General features: G+C 41.7%; 1 protein-coding gene across 1 annotated transcript in view; it reads right to left on the bottom strand.

Moving 5' to 3' along the window:
* LOC107123156 (histone-lysine N-methyltransferase 2C-like) overlaps positions 1–15,780 on the bottom strand; it is an 82,603-nt gene that overhangs the window by 39,718 nt on the left and 27,105 nt on the right. Inside the window, exons 3-4 of the mRNA XM_015426343.1 lie at positions 11,074–11,212; positions 2,753–2,959 (exon numbers count right to left, since the gene is read on the bottom strand). Coding sequence (XP_015281829.1) covers positions 2,753–2,959; positions 11,074–11,212 — 346 coding nt within the window. The remainder of the gene's footprint in view (positions 1–2,752; positions 2,960–11,073; positions 11,213–15,780) is intronic.

The raw sequence follows: 15,780 nt of genomic DNA, 5'->3' as shown, positions 1-15,780 counted from the left end.
TGCATATGAGACACAAGAGTTGGTTATATAACTGCAACTACCATAATTTACATTACAAGCTAGTGTATGCTATTTTTAAATATTGGGGAGGGGAAATGAACAAAACAACATTTTATTTATTTATTTATTTTGAGTGGCTGACACACACATTTAGCTAAGTAAGACATGGCTATATTTTAGATTATATTGTTAGTACCTCCTTTGTCCAACTAATAAGCCTGGTTTATTCTAGGGCAACTCCAATTTATAACACATATTTTATTTCAGATAAACTTCTACTTCTAATTTATTCTGAACAAACACCTATCCACAGAATTAGGGCTGCAACAAACTATATATGTTTTCAAGAGGGGAACAGGATCTGGGAGTCTATACAGAAGAAAAATAATTGGGCACAAGGACTTCTGTTATCCAAAGCTGCAGCTCTATGGAATATATGGGAACAAAGAATGTTACTCCAGAGCTGAAGATGTTTATGATAAACTTTATTTTTATTCTTAGTAATCACCATCTAAGGAGAGAAATTTGTGGGGGGTTTCCTCATAATTATTAGTCTCAAACAGAAACAAGCAGCCACAATAACATTGCACTTGGGAATATATGGTGGATAGGGTCATATTAAGAATGTATCTGTTCCCTACTTTTGGAATCTGCAAGGAACTGCCCCCCGCCCCAGCTTGCTGGGTAACCTTGAACCAGTCATACATTCTCAGCGTAACCTACTTCACAGGGTTGTTATGAGAATAAAATGTAGGCAAGGAGAACAATGTAAGAAATTCTGAGTCCCCACTGGGACGAAAGGTAGGACATAAATGAAGTAGATTAAATAAATAAATAAATAAATAAATAGGCAGTTCCCTCAATAGCCTATTCTATTGAATGAATCAGAGCTATTTGTTTCTACCCTGTAAACTCTTAGCCAATACAGCCCAGGCTTGGAGACCAAGCACCATAAAATGACAGCTAAGAAAAGACTAGAGATCAGGAAAGCCACCAATGTGTGGCAGCAGATGAAGTGCTCAGCTAGGGTTGCCATTCCCCTGGTGGAGCCAGAGGATCTCCCAATTTTGGGTGGCCCAATCCGCCACAGCCCAGCTGGTTGGCGGAGAAAACCCCACCCTCAAGAAGCCTCCTCCCAGCTTTTTATGAATGTTGTAAGCCAACGTTATATTATACAAAGTATAATGACAATAAATTAGTAGATAATAGAAAAAATAACCAAGGCCTTGTGGGATAGCATGGAAGACTTAAAAAAAAACCAAGCTTTTAATACAAACATTAACTATTTGCTTTGTTTCATATTAGTTATAATTTTGTGTAAATGGGAGAAATTTTGTATATAAGGAAAGCCCAACCTATAGAGTTATTGAGAAAGATGCATGCCAAATTGAAAATGACTAGTATAATAATTTGACATTTTATAAGAGAAATTAGCATTTATGATTTAAAAATGATTAAGTTGCAATTGATATAATCAGAATATAAAAAGATATAGTCATTCAAATTTATTTATTAAAACACTTATATCCTCCCTTTGCTTGTAGTTCAAGGATGTATACTTTTTTTGATCGGGTTTTCCTTAAAACGGTCCACCTTAAGTCCATTTAAAACGGCTGCTTCTCTTTGTTATTGTTTCATTTCCTACTTTACTGCTTCATTCTACTGGCAGGGGTCCAGGGCTAGCCACCAATCAGAGAGCTCCAACACAACAATCGCTTTAGTACCTAACCTTGGATGCCAGCCAGCATGGCACTTGGGTATGATTACATCACCATCCTCAGGGGACAGAGCTGGTTAGCTGTTCCAAGCTAAATTATTTTTGCACTTTCCCATAGGCTACAAAACCCTCTACTAATCAGCCAGCACAACAGAATCCAAAGGGTAGCAAAACAGCCCATTAAGAAGATGCCTGCCCAGGATAAAAGCAAAATAAATTCAACATCATAACAATGTTTTTTTAAACCTTGCTGAACAAAAAGAAACGCCCTGCTTTCGATAACTGATGCACTTATATTTCATTTCCATAAATATAATAAACATTTTCATTCAGTATGGACTATGTATAAATGTTATTTTCTCTAAAACAGTTCATAAATAATCTATTGATGCAGACACCAGTATATAAATAAAGTACTATTAGTAGCTACAAAATGGGATTACAACCCAGAAGGCTGTAGTCAGCAAATTACAGGCTATTTCTTAAAGTTTCAAAACATGTTTTTGTAGAGGAACAAAACTAGAAAACTGATTGGGCTAGCAGCAGATATTTTATTCATTAGATTTGTATCATTTCCTTCAATCAAAGGAAGGCAAAGTTGTAATATTAAATTAACTTGTGATGTAGACTGAACTGAGAGACAAGAACTTTTCCAAGGTTATTCCAACGAGCTCGTATCTGAGCAGCGGCTTGCAAAGGGATTTCCCATATAGAAGTTGACCACTCAAGTCAGCCCACAATGACAAATGTGTAGTGCTACCACTAGCATTTCTAGTTGTACTTCTTTGTGATTTTCTTTAGATTCTTTTACTGCTTCTACAACACTGCCTATTGACAAACACATTCATATTTTACAAGAAAGAAATGTAGTTCTTTGATTTTTGGCTCCTACTTGGACAAATGGGAAAGACTATGCTAACAATTTAGAACGGCTTTCATTTTTTAAAACAATGCATACTACTAAACATTTACTTGCACAGAAGATGGAGAACATTAAATAAAGTGTTTTATACTGTTAAGGATGGAAAGCCTTACTTCTTTTGTCCTCTTGATTTGAGTGGGACTGAGTTCTGCCTTGGAGTACTCTCAGAAATGCTATCGTTGCCTTCCCCAGTTTCACTCTTCTTTAAAGCCTGGTTGTTCCATGGAGTGATAAACCCTGGTGTTGGACTGAATTGTTTCAGTTCTCCTTGTCCTAATGAGCTTCGTTCCCCACAGTAACAAAAGGCGCAGAGATGTTCTCTGCAAGATACAAGGAGAGAGAAAAAAGGAACAATTTTTAAAAGCATTTAACTGAAGACACAGAAATAGAACAGTTTCTCTGGTCAAACAGGTATCTTGCTAGTGCTATCCAACAGAATATTAATGACTGATGAACTATGAAAATGTGAATTAAATTCAACTTCATCTTCAGTTCTCATCACAGAAACATCTGTTACATGATGAGAAATATACCATTACACCAGTGCTTCTCAAATGTTCAGAACTCACACCTATATCCTAAACCCTATCAGACAGGTCAAGACTGAGAATTATTGGCCCCAGGTCATCCCAATCCCAGCTGTGGCTGAACAGGGATATGAAATCAAGTCTCCCAGACCCTAGTGCAACCTTCTGACCACTATATCACAATGGCTCCACTTTTCCTTCTGGAACACACAAGCCACCATATCACTCCAAGACATTTTACCAACCGATGCAGAAAATCCAAACACTGCCCTTTGTCATAGAAGATGCACTACTAGAAGTTAAACGATAGCAACCAAAATCTTCACTTCAGCCCCCTCCTTGCCCTGGCCACAAGACAGCAACACAATACCGAGTGGGCTTATGAATAAAATTACAGATGCCATCTATTAATTGAATGTTGTTATTAATTTTAACATTGTTTTTAACTTTGTTGTACATTGGCCAGAGCCCTCTGCATACAGGGTCTGAGTGATTTATGATTCCAATACATAAATAAATAAATAACTCTGCTTCATAGTAAGACTGGCCACTGTAACTGTGTTGGGCAAATGAGCATAAAATAACACAGCTATATGTGCCTCAGTGACAGACACAGTACCTCTGAGGATCAGTTTTGTTAAATATTATTTTAGAAGATTCCCTTTTATGTTCACCTTCACTCTGTTATTTGACTCTAAGCCCAACACTTGATCTAATCTAATAGCACACTTCTTTTGATAACTGGAACCCATCTAAAAGAGTATTTGGCTGTATTTACATATCATAACAATAGTGGTTTATATTCCACTATTTCATTAAACTCTGGTTTAATGTTAGGTCTGAAGGCAGGATTCCTAAACAAACTATGGTTTGTCGGTTGGTGCTGACCCAGGATTCTAACCCACAGGTCACATACAACAAGTTTCTCTTTGGCCTTGATGAGTATAAACATGGCTTACTCACCATGCTTAAGTACCCCCTCCCTCCCTCCCTCCCTCCTGGCACAGCTTGAGGGAGAAAACAAGCTGCAAATGATCCAGGCACCTGTATTCAGGTGTCACAGCAAATGGTATTTTGAAGGATTCCCAAACCAGGAAGATTTCAATTGTACTCCGTGCACAAGGTGGGGGCGGTGGAGATAGGGAGAGAGTACACAAGCACAGCAAACAAGCAATGTCACTGCCTGTCATGAACACAGATTTGTCATGACTTCTAAATACAGTCAATTTGCATTTGGCTTTTAAGTGTGTTTTATCATTACAACTGAACGCAGAAATCCCAAGATTCCTCAAGTAGCATCCCCCCACTTGCTTCATGCAGAGAAGGCATATCAGGTGTATTACATACTGAAGATGACTGTAGAACTTGTTCATATCTTTTAAAAACCAGACCCCATAAGAGCCAACTGAAGCATATTTAGAGGAACTCCTACAAAGTTTTAAGAAAAAAATTGCTTGTGTACTGTTGCACTAATCTGGCTCGACCAAAAACTTATTCTGCTCTGCATATCCTACACTGAAGAGGAAAGCCTGGGAATCACAAAACTGGTCTTGTTTGCAGAAGAGCTTCAGGATTTCTGTCACTGTGTGACCTACAGACACCAATGATGACTCCTAACTTTGACTTCTATACTGATTCAAAAACAACTAAGATTTTTATAACACAACCCTATCCGTGTTTACTCAGACACAAACCCACTTCTTTTTAATAGGGCCTTTTCATTCATAGGCATGCAAAAGATGGCTGCCCTAGGCTTTGAGCAAATAAAGGATCTTATGAATATTTTCCAGTTCAGCTTGAGCAAACAAAAGCCTACTTTCATTTATCAAATTAAGTATTAAGAGATTTTTAAAAGCCTTTTTCCACATCCAAATATTAGAACACATTCAGTACTGTGCATAGCAGAGACCCTTCAAATAGGCACTGAAGTGAAAAAAAGACTAACAGAATCACATATAGTTGGCATATTTTCAGAACAACATTTTAAAATGGGACCAATGAGCAATAGCTGACATGTCACTACTCACCACTTCACATTTTATTAAGATGTCAGAGGAGTAAAACCATTATTTCTTTGTAGGCACTGTGGTGCATTATAAATTCTGATTCTGCATTAACTGAAATCTGTAACTAGCTGACTGAGTTGTCTCGCCAAATACTACTGGTTTTTGTGGAATAGATTTCAAAAACATACTTTGTTTCAGAAGAAAGAAAGAAACTTATATTGTATGTAGTTCCTTTCATGCCCATTTTTGTATGCAGCATTCCTGCTTTAAAGCTGAAAACTCACGGCAGGAGAAACAGCACATGCCTATCTGATTGTACCCCCTCTACCATGGAATAGTAGCACAATCATGCTAGTAACTCCTTACTCTATGTGAACTTACAGCATGACTAAGGCTCAAACATCCCTTGAAAAATGCCTTGTACCGTCTGTGTTTGTGTGAGCACACATGTTATAAATATGCGCACACAGCCCAACTGGCAGATTACAATCCCTAACTTTGCTGGGCCGTGATGGAACTTTAAGAGGGCGAAATGGAAAGGTTTCAGAGAAGATGTCTTGGATGGGTCCCTCCAACACATAATAGCTACCACCAATTTGTTGGAGCTGTTATATCTACAGCCAAAAGGCACATTCCTCAAGGATACGGGAAAGAATATATCCCAGGCTTGAGCGATCACAGCAAGAGGCTGTGTGATGAACAAGGTGAAAAACGGTCTAAGTGTAGGCAGTGGGAGAGGCTCTCTCTGATTGGTGAGCCGCTTCCATGACAACGGAATGCATCCAGGAGGGGAAAAAGAGGAGTCAGTTGGGGGGCAGTTGGAAGGGAGAGAGACAGTTGGAAGAGCTCGGTTCTGGGAGAGAGTTATTGAGAAGGGGCTTTTGGGTGGCTTCCTTCTGAGGGAAACCTCTCAGCCTATGGCACAGTGACAGGGTTTCACAGAGTAGAGGGACAGATAAGACTCTGTGGAGAGGTTTTGCCAGAGTCAAAAGGGCAGACCTCTGTTTAAAAGAGAAACACCAACACACACACACAGGAAAGGACTGGAGTTCTATTATCCAGGGGAAAGTCTTAGGGACAGACAGATCTCCAGCACAACTGGGGAGCCTTGAGTTATACATCACATTGTATATGATATGTAACATTACAACTGCCTGCCTATTGTAAAGAAATATCTTATACGGTTTATTGTTCTTATTATCCCTGCCTGACTTTTACGAAGCCTACAACAGTGTTATTAGTGTTCATATTGGGAACTGGCTGGTGGCCAACTGTTTAGACCATATAAAACCTTTGAAAACCATTTTCCCATTTCCCTACCTTTTTATAAAGAATAAATCTTACTTCTTATTTTATTTAAAACCACACTATCGGTGCCATTCTTTTATAAATGGTTTGGGCTCCTGAGGTAAAAGGTAAGGGGACGATAGAAGTCATATAGGTCCCCTTTACCACAGTGAGGAGGATACCTTACAGGCTGTATCAAAATTTCCTCGGCAGCAAACACCCTGAAGTAGCAGATGGATTAACTCAATGAACTCAACAAAGCAACTGGGAATTTGGGTTTCAGACATTCCAGTAGGAAAGCCTGGAGCCTGTTAAAAAAAACAGGTGCAAGCCCACCTGTGCTCTGAGGAGATCCAGTAATAACATCAAACCAGGTAGCTGCCTGACTGGTATCCCTATCCGGAGCTCCAAAGAACCGAGATTTTACAGTCAGGATAAAAAGAAGAACTCCAGATTTTGAAATGCATCTGCCCTGAAGCCTGCAAGGTGCCAGGGGATTTCAGTACTGATGAGATTTCCAAGCCACTGAAGAATATCAAGAGTGGAAAGGCACCAGGCTTTGACTGATCAACAGCGGCACGTTCACTAAGACATGGCTTGCAAGGTTTCTCACTGAAATCATGAGAACAGGAAGACTCCCAGGGGAATTAAAGAAAGCAAAGATAGTTGCTATTCTGAAACCTGGAAAACCAAAACATCTGGTGCAAAGTTACAGACCTATTTCCCTTCTGAGCTCCTGTTATAAACTCCTCAAGAGGCTAATTCTGAACAAAATCAGTGACAGAATTAACAAACATGTCCCTATAGAGCAAGCAGGATTTAGACCCCGTCGTAGTTGTGAAGAACAGGTTCTCAGCTTAACAAGTGTCATTCAGGCAGAGTATCAGAAGCATCTTAAAACACCGGCAGCTTTTGTCAATCTGACTGCTGCTTATGACACAGTCTGGAGGGATGTTCTGCTGTACAAGTTTTTACAAGTTTTCCCCTGCAGAACGTTATTTTGACTCATAAATAACATGCTGAGAGATAGAACTTGCCAAGTAATTCCAAGTCAGTCAATCAGCAAGCAGAAGAAACTGAATGACGGTCTACTCCAGGGCTCAGTACTCCCCTCCCTTCATATATATCTCTGATGCTCCCGAGACGATATCCAGGAAGTTTGCTTATGCCAATGATATGCAGTTGTAGTAAGGCACAAATTGAATGAAAGGACTGAGGAACCTTGAAATTTTGGCTACTACCATAAATGGCGGCTTATCCTAAACCCGGAAAAAACAGAATGCTCCTGTTTCCATCTCAATAACAATCTTGCTAACCGTAAACTGAATGTCTAACTTAATGGCACCCAACTTACACATAACCATACACCTAAGTACCTTGGCATTACCCTGGACAGGACCTTGAGCTACAAACACCATCTTACCAACATAGCAGCGAAAATACACATGTGCAACAACATTCTCCAAAATTATGTGGTACAACTTGGAGTCACAATTCCCTGTAGCATGTGTTTGTGCGCAATCTCACAGGGATTTCTCCCAGTGACTGAACAGCTTCTCCTCCTCTATGCACGGAGATTCCTCTGGGATGCCCGCCCTCCCACTTAGCCAGCCTGCCAGCAAAGGGGGCACTGGAGATCGCTCACGTGTGCTTGCCTGCTGGCCTGAAATAGGAGCTGCCCCCTTGCTTGCTTCTACCACGCTGCAGTTTCCCACGCAGCTCTTCCAAGCCTCTTCCTGGCTGACTGCTCCTGGAGAATATCACCTTGAAACATCAGCCAGCTGGGGTAGGTAGCAGATAGGCTTGGGCTGTGGGAAGACTGCCAGGGGAGGGGTGTGTGTGAAGCCTAGCCCTGGTAGCTGGCAGGGACTTCCAGTGTTCCTGTGGGAGGGGAGGTGGGAGGGGAAGCGGGAAGGGACACGTGGCCTGCGCTCACCATCTAAGGGCCTCCAGCAGGCTTGACGGGGAAGGAGGGGAGCATGTGGCTTGGCTCCGATGAGCCAGTCAGGGGGGAGAGGCAGGAAGGAGCACTCAGCCTGCACTCGTCCTCCAGCAGGCTGTGCGGCCTAGCCCCAACAAGCCCATGGGTGGGGGAGGCGGGAAGGAGTGCTCAGCCTGCACTCGCCATTCTAAGATCCTCCAGCAGGCTCCGAGGGGGGGGAGAGAAGGGAAGCATGCAGCCTGGCCCCACAGTTGGGAAGGACCTCCAGCAGCCCATGCGAAGGGGGCGCATGGACTGCGCTCACCATCCAAGGGCCTCACTCCAGCAGTCCCATGGGGGGGGGTGCATCCTGAGCCCACTATCCAAGGCTTCCAGCAGAGATGCCAGCCTCCAGGTGGGACCTGGGCAGGGATTCCCCCCCAAGTTATTACAGCTCAGCTCCATATAAATTAGTTCCCCTGGAGATAATGGATACTTTGGAGGGTGGACACCAGCATTCTACCCCACTGAGGTTCTTGTCTTCCCCATGCTCTACCTCAAAACCTCAGTTTCTCTGTTGGATTGAAGAATTTTCAAAAAAGCAAGCTGCTGAAAGCTGTGCAGCAAGGGCCAAAACTACCCATGGCACTTCCTGCATGGATGGTTATTATGGGGTAGGGATGCCAGCCTCCAGGTGGGACCTGGGGATCCCCTGGAATATCTCATCTCCAGACTAGAGCTCAGTTCCCCTGGAGGAAATGGATGCACTGGAGGGTGGACTTGGCATTCTACCCCACTGAGGTGTATCTACTTGGTTACATATTTGATATTATCATCTGCTTCCCATGTGCAACTCTGCCATATGTTAAATAAATAGGGATTCAGTGTTATGACTCAAGAACTACCATGAAGTTAAGTTATAGCCAGCACACTGGTGAACTGCAGAAATGCCATTAAAACATTACATGCATTTGCACTTTTCAGTGCAGCACAATCAGTTAGTGATGGAATTACATCCCAAGGTTAGTGGACAAGTAGCAGACATTTGGTTTTTAATCAAAATAATGCTGAGCATTTATACTCAGGCAATGAAGCAGGCCCAAGCCTGCAACATGGGAGATCTACAAAAATCAAGACAAGGCAAAATCAAAACTTAATTTGTGAAAAGAAACAAAATATGAAATCTATTACAGAGTGACTCTCCTCTGCAACTAGAGGGGTTTGAGAATTACCACTTTATCAGCAATTGTATACAAAAATGTGTATTTTGTTAACAGAAAGCATTTCTCAATTTAAAGTATCTGCTATCACATACAAAGCCCTTCATGGCATTGGTCCCTCTTGTTTGCGGGACTTCCTCTCCTCCTATGCTTCACTCATGACAACTTCCTCATGTCAACAGAATCGTAGAGTTGGAAGGGGCCATATAGACCATCTAGTCCAACCCCCTGCCCAATGCAGGACCAGACTAAAGCATCTCTGACAAATATTCGTCCAGCCTCTTCTTGAAAGCTGTCAGTGAAGGGGAGCTCACCACCTCCCTAGGCAGCTGATTCCACCTCTTGAATCACTCTGACCATGAAAACGTTTTTCCTAATATCCAGCCGATACCTTTCTGCATGTAATTTAAACCCTTTGCTTTGGGTCCTCTCCTCTGCTGCCAACTGGAACAGCTCCTTGTCCTCCTCCAAATGACAGCCTTTCAAATACTTAAAGAGAGCAGTCATGTCCCCCCTCAATCTCTTCTCCAAACTAAACATTCCCAGGGCCCTTAGCCTTTCCTCATAAGGCTCAGTCTCCAGACCCCTGATCACCCTTGTTGCTCTCTTCTGCACCCTCTCGATTTTGTCCTCATCCTTTTTGAAGTGAGTCCTCCAGAACTGCACACAGTACTCAAAGTGCGGCCTGACCAAGGCAGTATACAAGAGGGGCTATGACCTCCTGCGATTTCGATGCTATGGCCTTCTGCAGGTGCCAACCTGCAAATGGTTTAAAACAGCAACTGCCTGTATATGTACTTCCTCTGTTGTGGCTCCCACCTCATGGAATGGTCTCCCAAGGAGATCAGGAAGGCTCTCACTCTCCTGGCTTTTCACAAACTATACAAAACAGGATTATTCAAGAGGACTTTTCTGCACAGGTAATAGGGCTGTACTGTGCAAAATCTACAAAATTACTTGGATAAATTATTAGGGACTGTGGTCTATACTGCTGTTTATAGCTTATTGTAAGTGGGATCCTATTATGTAATTTTTGCATCACTTAATGTGTCCTGTTAATACCTATGCTATGCTTCAGTTCTTTCTGGTTGATTCCAGACTTCTACAATCCTACTGCGTTGTTTATTGAATGTCACATTTTATTGACTGTAGTGCGGCCTCACTATGTGTAATCCACCGGGAGTCCCTGTGAGAAAGGCGGACTATAAATAACATAATTAAGTAAAAATTACATTTTCACTATATTAAATCCATAACCATTTCCAAAATATATTCTTTCGAGTAATACGGATGGTGGCTTGCTAAATTTGTTAACGGGGGCAACCCTTAGAAGGTAGCTGTCTGCATAGGCTAACGGTACAAAGCAAAAAGTACCCTGATGAAAGTCTGTACTCTTATCATTGTCTGAATCATCTGTCCAAACTACAGCTGCCTAACCCCAATAATGACTTGGTATCTATCTCACTTTCTAACCTGGTTTTGGCTTCAACGCCAATTGAGGCAACGGAGCTTGCAGATTCCTCAGACACCGCGCGCTGAAGAATTGGTGTTAGCTTCTTGTTGCCATCCACTTCAGTGTGCGCGTCCTCCTCTGAAGATTGTTCTTTAACTTCTGTTTGACAAAGAAAGCAAATTGGTCAAAGGTTCCACTTTGAGGTGCTAAAACAGAATCTTACTTATTATTTCATTTATTTATTTAGATCATTTATACTGTCCATCTTCTGCTCCAGGAACATACAGGGTAGCTAACATAAACGTAAAATACAAACTAACTTAACATCCAATAACGTAAAACATGTTAATATTAAAAGACTAAACAGCTTGGCACTATCATATACTAGGAAAAAGGCCCGTTGTGGAAATAAATAAAACGGCATCTAGAAAGAGGCTCTGGGCAGGTGCCCCGGCCTTGCACACTCAGTGTCAATTTGCTGTGGTGACCTCAGCAGGGTATAATGACACTGAGTTCCCTTTTTCTCCAGAGGAACTGATCTCTGCTACATAAAGAACAGTTGTAATTTTGAGTGATCTCCAGCCCTCACCTGGAGATTGGCAACTATGGTTCCCCAGAAGGGAATGGTTGGTTTGGAGGGTAGAGTCTGTGGCTTTGTACCTGTCTGAGGTCCCACGCCTCCTGAAACCTCACCCTCTCCAGGCTCCATCCCTCACATCTCCAGGAATTTCCCACCTGGAGTTGGCAACCCCATCTCCTTCCCAGCCAATCATCAACCTACCTTTATTTCCCCCTCACTCTTCAGCTTTCCACCACCCCCACACACCTGTAGCCTCTCCTGTGCTCTGAAGCCCTGACTGCTACGTCACATTGGCTGTCATACGGGGGCCACCTCAGCAGCATATAAAGATACAGAGCCCACCATTTTCTTCAGGGAAACTGATCTCTGCCATCTGGAAAGCAGTTGTAATTTTGAGTGATCTCCAGCCCTCACCTGGAGATAGGACACATTTTACCTCAGAACAGTAAACTGTTTAGAATGTTAGAGGCAAAAGCCAATCAAGTTGCATATGCAAACGACCTCTGTGTTCCGAGGCAAAGGCCAATGAGGCTGCATATGCAAATAACTTCGGTGTTCTGACTGGCTATGGGGGGGGGACAGCAAACTGTTTAGAATGTTAGAGGCTAGACTCAAGCAATGCAGCCAGTGGATAGGGACAGATTCTGAGTGACACACCAGGGCGCCAACCAATTCCAGAGCATGTGGAATGTTCTAGAGTAGTGCCACCACCATTCGGCTTTTATATATAAGGGAGATGTGTATTTTTCTGGTTTATGTTTCAAGATACAGCCCAACAAAAAATGTGTGTCCCCTGCTATCAATGTTTCACTGATTTAAAAAATATTAGTATGTTTACCCTTTTAAACATTTCTTCACATACTTAATATTTTTATTATTAAAACTGTAATCATATGATCTGGTGCTGGAGAAGACGCTTGAGAGTCTCCTGGACTGCAAGGGGATCAAATCAGTCAATCCTAAGGGAAATCAACCCTAACTGTTCCCTGGAAGGCCAGATACTGAAGCTGAAGCTCAAATACTTTGGCCACCAAATGAGAAGGGAGCACTCACTGGAGAAGACCCTGATGCTGGGAAAGACTGAAGGTCAAAGAAGAAGGGGACGGCAAAGGATAAGATGGGTAGACAGTGTTATCGATGCAACAAACATGAAATTAAGCAAACTCCGGAGCATGACGGAAGACAGGAGGGCCTGGTGTGATGTGGTCCATGGGGTCGTGAAGAGTCGGACTCGACTGTGCGACTGAACAACAACAAAATCATATGACCAATATAGACAAGCCTGTATAATAGAGTATTCTCCAGTTCACTAAAGTACACAGAGGAGTTGAAGCTCGAATAGTTAATTTTTTAATGGACAGGGAATGGTTTCAGAGTCACAAAGGAAAGAGAAAGCGAGATTGATTTTGCCTGTTAATAGGGTTGCCAGTCAGTGCCAGGCAGCAGCTGGCAACCAGAGGAAGTCTGGAGGACACTGCTGGCATGACAGCATTACATCACTTCCAGGGAAAATGCAGAAGTGTCAACATACTGTTCTAGGAATCGCCAGAAACTCTGTGGTAATAGCATTTCCCCTGGAAATGATGCAACACCATCATGCCTACTTTGATTTTTTTTTAAAAATTCCACTGCAGGCACTGGAGCTGCAGCAGGCAATGAGAGCAGGAGACAGGAGATTCCCCCATTCCCAGCATGTACCTGGGATCACTATCTGCTAAAGAAGCTAAGAGAAATATGTACGTTTATTAACAACAAAGCATCTTATGCTTAAGAAAATACGGAAATTACAGACAATCTGGACAGATTTGTTTACTTCATTCTTCATTGTGGAGGATGCTGGGCAATTACCCATGCTGGAGCTACTATTTGGGGGGAAGGTTCCTTCAAACTCAGTCAGCTAAGCAGTCTCCAGATCCAGATGACATATACCCAAGGATTCTTAAAGAACTCAGATGAGAAATTTCCTCCTAAGGAAAATATGCAACTTGTCACTGAAATTGACCTCTATGTGAGGATTGGCAGTCTCTAAAATTCGATCATACAAGAGGTGGTGGCGGCTACAAGCATGGACGGCTTCAAGAGGGAATTGGATAAACATATGGAGCAGAGGTCCATCAGTGGCTATTACCCACAAGGTATAAATAGGAACTCTCAGTCTGGGGCAAGTGATGCTCTGTATTCTTGGTGCTGGGGGGGGGGCAACAGTGGGAGGGCTTCTAGTGTCCTGGACCCACTGGTGGACCTCCTGATGGCACCTGGTATTTTTGGCCACTGTGTGACAGAATGTTGGACTGGATGGCCATTGGCCTGATCCAACATTGGTTTCTCTTATGTTCTTATGATTTGAAAGCAGCAACCTTAAGAGCAATTTTGTTGGGGATCTTGTAAATTACTAGCCAGTTAGCCTAGCATCTGTTCCAGATACATCTGCTATATTAAAGATAGAATTATTAAGCATATAAAAGGACAAGCTGAAACCGAAAGAGCAGCCATGATGATTAGAAGTTAGAGCACTTTAACTATGAAGAAAGGCTAAAGTGTTTGAAATTTTTTGGTTTTACCAAAAAAAAAAGATGATTAAGGGAAAATATTTTTTAAAAGTTTTATGAAATTAAGTATGGCGAAACTGGAAAGAACTCCCTCCCCTTCAAAATACTAAAAATGGCACTGATAAATGAACATTGAAGGAGCAATGCTAAATAGGTCTACTCAGAAGTGAGCCCCAGAAGTGAGCCCTTCTCCCAGGGAAATGTTCCTCAGATTGTACAGTTAGTTCCCACAACCCTTATCTTGCCAAAATTCCAAATTTTATGCAGAACTCTTGGTCAAACCAAGAGTTTTCAAATTACAGTTTTGCACAGATGTTCAATATTTCAATTTTATACTTCAAATTTGTTTTGATTCTGGTGATAATTCTAAAGAATTTTTGATTGATACTAATGTAATTTCTCAAAAAAGAAGATAGACTTAGATGCAATAGACTAGGGACCAAACCAGCTTTAGAGTGTTTTTTATATAAAAAATAGTTCACAGGACTTCCCCCCACACTCCAAAATTTCCCAATTTTTCCATTGGAAAAACTGAAGAAGTACTCAGAATTTTCAATCTAGTGAGAAAAACATTGTCTTAAAAATCTTTTCACTCATTCAAAAATAGAAAATGTTTCCCAGGAGTTTTTTTTAGTGTCTCAATTTCTCCTGTTGGAAAAACTGAAAAGAAAAAATAAAGAAATCCTTGGGAGAAAAGCTGGTTTTCTCTGGATTTCCCCCCCTTCATTTTCCCCCAGACCTTTACATTGTTCATTATGGTAACCTCCACACTGGAGATACCTGGACTAGGAATGCTTAAAATGAACAAGAAAACATTTTCAAGGCCATTGAGGCAAGTCATTACTCAGTATAAGAAATCTTAGGTATGAGAAAATTTATTTGGCAGCAAAGAAATAAACAGCAGAAGTATCCTTGGTAATTGTGACATTTTTTGGAAAACAGGCATTTGCTGTAGCAAATGAAGTAAGCAGAATTAAACTAGAATACATTTACTAGTACTCAACATACAAAAGAGGATATGAGAATTTCAAAAAAAAAAAAATTGTTTTACAGTGCTGTCTAAACAACACTGATACAATTATTAAGGTTTCGTGAACTGACATGAATGTCTTTAGTCTCTAGAGGATTGAAACAACTAAGTATCTCCCAAAAATGAGACTAAAAATATACCCAGATCAAAATGCAACGAACAGTAACTTCTGTACTACAACTATACTACAACTATAACAGATTGAAAAGCTATACACAAAAATAAAATTAGGCAGCATGCAATATGGTTTAAAGTGCAATGCAACTGTTATTTATTCACCTGGATAAAAAAAATGATCCCTTCTCCCACTCCAGGTCCTACCTGGCATCCGGTGGGAGGCTCCTGGGTCCTTCCTGCCATGTGTGCTTTGTGCATGCAGTGCGATGATGTCACCGGGGATGTTGCCTTCAAAACCACAGAGTCTGTCCAAAAACTAGAGTGTCGCCCCCCACACTGGTGATGTGATAACATCACTTCTGGGTGACATCATTACATTAGGGATGTTGCCCAGTGACATCCATGGTTGGGGGTCGGGCTTCCCCTGCCAACCTGCGGTGAATCAAAGCCC

The sequence above is a fragment of the Gekko japonicus genome, unplaced genomic scaffold (assembly GCF_001447785.1).
Source record: "Gekko japonicus isolate JY-2015 unplaced genomic scaffold, Gekko_japonicus_V1.1 scaffold691, whole genome shotgun sequence".
NCBI classification, from domain to species: Eukaryota; Metazoa; Chordata; class Lepidosauria; order Squamata; family Gekkonidae; genus Gekko; species Gekko japonicus.
Note: the sequence above shows the minus strand (reverse complement) of the source record. Positions and strands in the feature narration are given on the sequence as shown.